Source organism: Morone saxatilis, unplaced genomic scaffold (assembly GCF_004916995.1).
Source record: "Morone saxatilis isolate NCDOM2014 unplaced genomic scaffold, NCSU_SB_2.0 Contig23, whole genome shotgun sequence".
Taxonomy (NCBI): domain Eukaryota; kingdom Metazoa; phylum Chordata; class Actinopteri; family Moronidae; genus Morone; species Morone saxatilis.
This window is the reverse complement of record NW_023339796.1, coordinates 20705635-20706819: the sequence shown is the minus strand read 5'-3', so window position 1 is coordinate 20706819 and position 1185 is coordinate 20705635. Positions and strand designations below refer to the sequence as shown.

The 1185-nt window shown below is 43.7% G+C and overlaps 1 protein-coding gene across 1 annotated transcript in view; it reads left to right on the top strand.

Annotated features, from left to right (window-relative positions):
• The window catches only part of chd7 (chromodomain helicase DNA binding protein 7), a gene marked incomplete at its 3' end in the record, with an annotated part of 52051 nt that overhangs the window by 32160 nt on the left and 18706 nt on the right, over positions 1–1185 (top strand). The window contains 1 exon segment of the mRNA XM_035670904.1: positions 44–254. Within this exon segment, the coding sequence (XP_035526797.1) occupies positions 44–254 (211 nt within the window).

Genomic DNA, 1185 nt, shown 5'->3' with positions numbered 1-1185 from the left:
TTATTATTATTATTAATAATTTGAATTGTTCTCCCTCCTCCAGGAGCGGAAGAGAAGATCGCAGAGGAGTTTAGGGACTCCCACGGGACAGACATACCAGATATGGCGCTCCAAGCCATGATTCAGGCTGCTGGCAAATTGGTGCTCATTGACAAGCTGCTGCCCAAACTGAAGGCTGGCGGACACAGAGTCCTGGTGTTCAGTCAGATGGTACGCTGTCTGGACATCCTGGAGGACTACCTCATCCAGAGAAGGTGAGAAGAGAGAAAATTAAAGATCAGCTCCAGACATGTATTAATACATCTTTACAAATACACTGCTTGGGACAGTCATGTGTGTCTGTTATTTTCACAAAAAGTACAACTTCCACAGTAAATTAAAGTAAAAATAAATCCTTATAAAGGCCTCTACTTCTTCAACAATCTCATTATTATTATTATTATTATTATTATTATTATTAATAATCTGATTGTTCTCCCTCACCTCCAGGAAGCGGAAGAGAAGATCGCAGAAGGAGTTTAGGGACTTCCCACGGGACAGAACGAGTCCCACCCCAAATACAACTTGGACAGCCAACACAGAGTCCATCCATTCATGGCGTGACTTGCAATTGTAGCCACATGTATGAAAAGCTTGCTGCCCCATACAATGACAGTGCTGGCGGACACATGTAGTGCCCTTGGAGCTGTCTCTAGTCAGTCCTCTGTGGTGCATACTGTCTGTCTGGACATCTGGAGGACTACTCTCCCTCTTCCAATAGAAGTTGTGAGAAGAAGCGAGAAAATTTTAGCAAGATCAGTACTCCAGACAACTAGGTAATTTTTAATACGGGGGTTATTCCCTGAAAGCAAAGTGTGCAGATGCCAGACTTAAGGGAAAGTGCTCAATAATACGTGTCTTCACAAAACAGAGCTGTGAGCTGCTTGGGACAAGGTACACGATGCCCGTGTTGTCTGTTTATCCGCTACAAGAGAGAGACTTACATTCTTACAGTAACAAGTTTAATATTAATATAGGGCAGTGAGGGAATCTCACCTATGCTATAACCATATACCACGCGCCTCAGAGAGACTGTTCAGTTCACAAAATCTCGTGAAATCACGCGCCAATTGCAACAAAGTCTTTTGGGAATCTCCTACCGGTAGGTTATACACTGCTGGACAGGGCGGATAAGGCCTACGAATG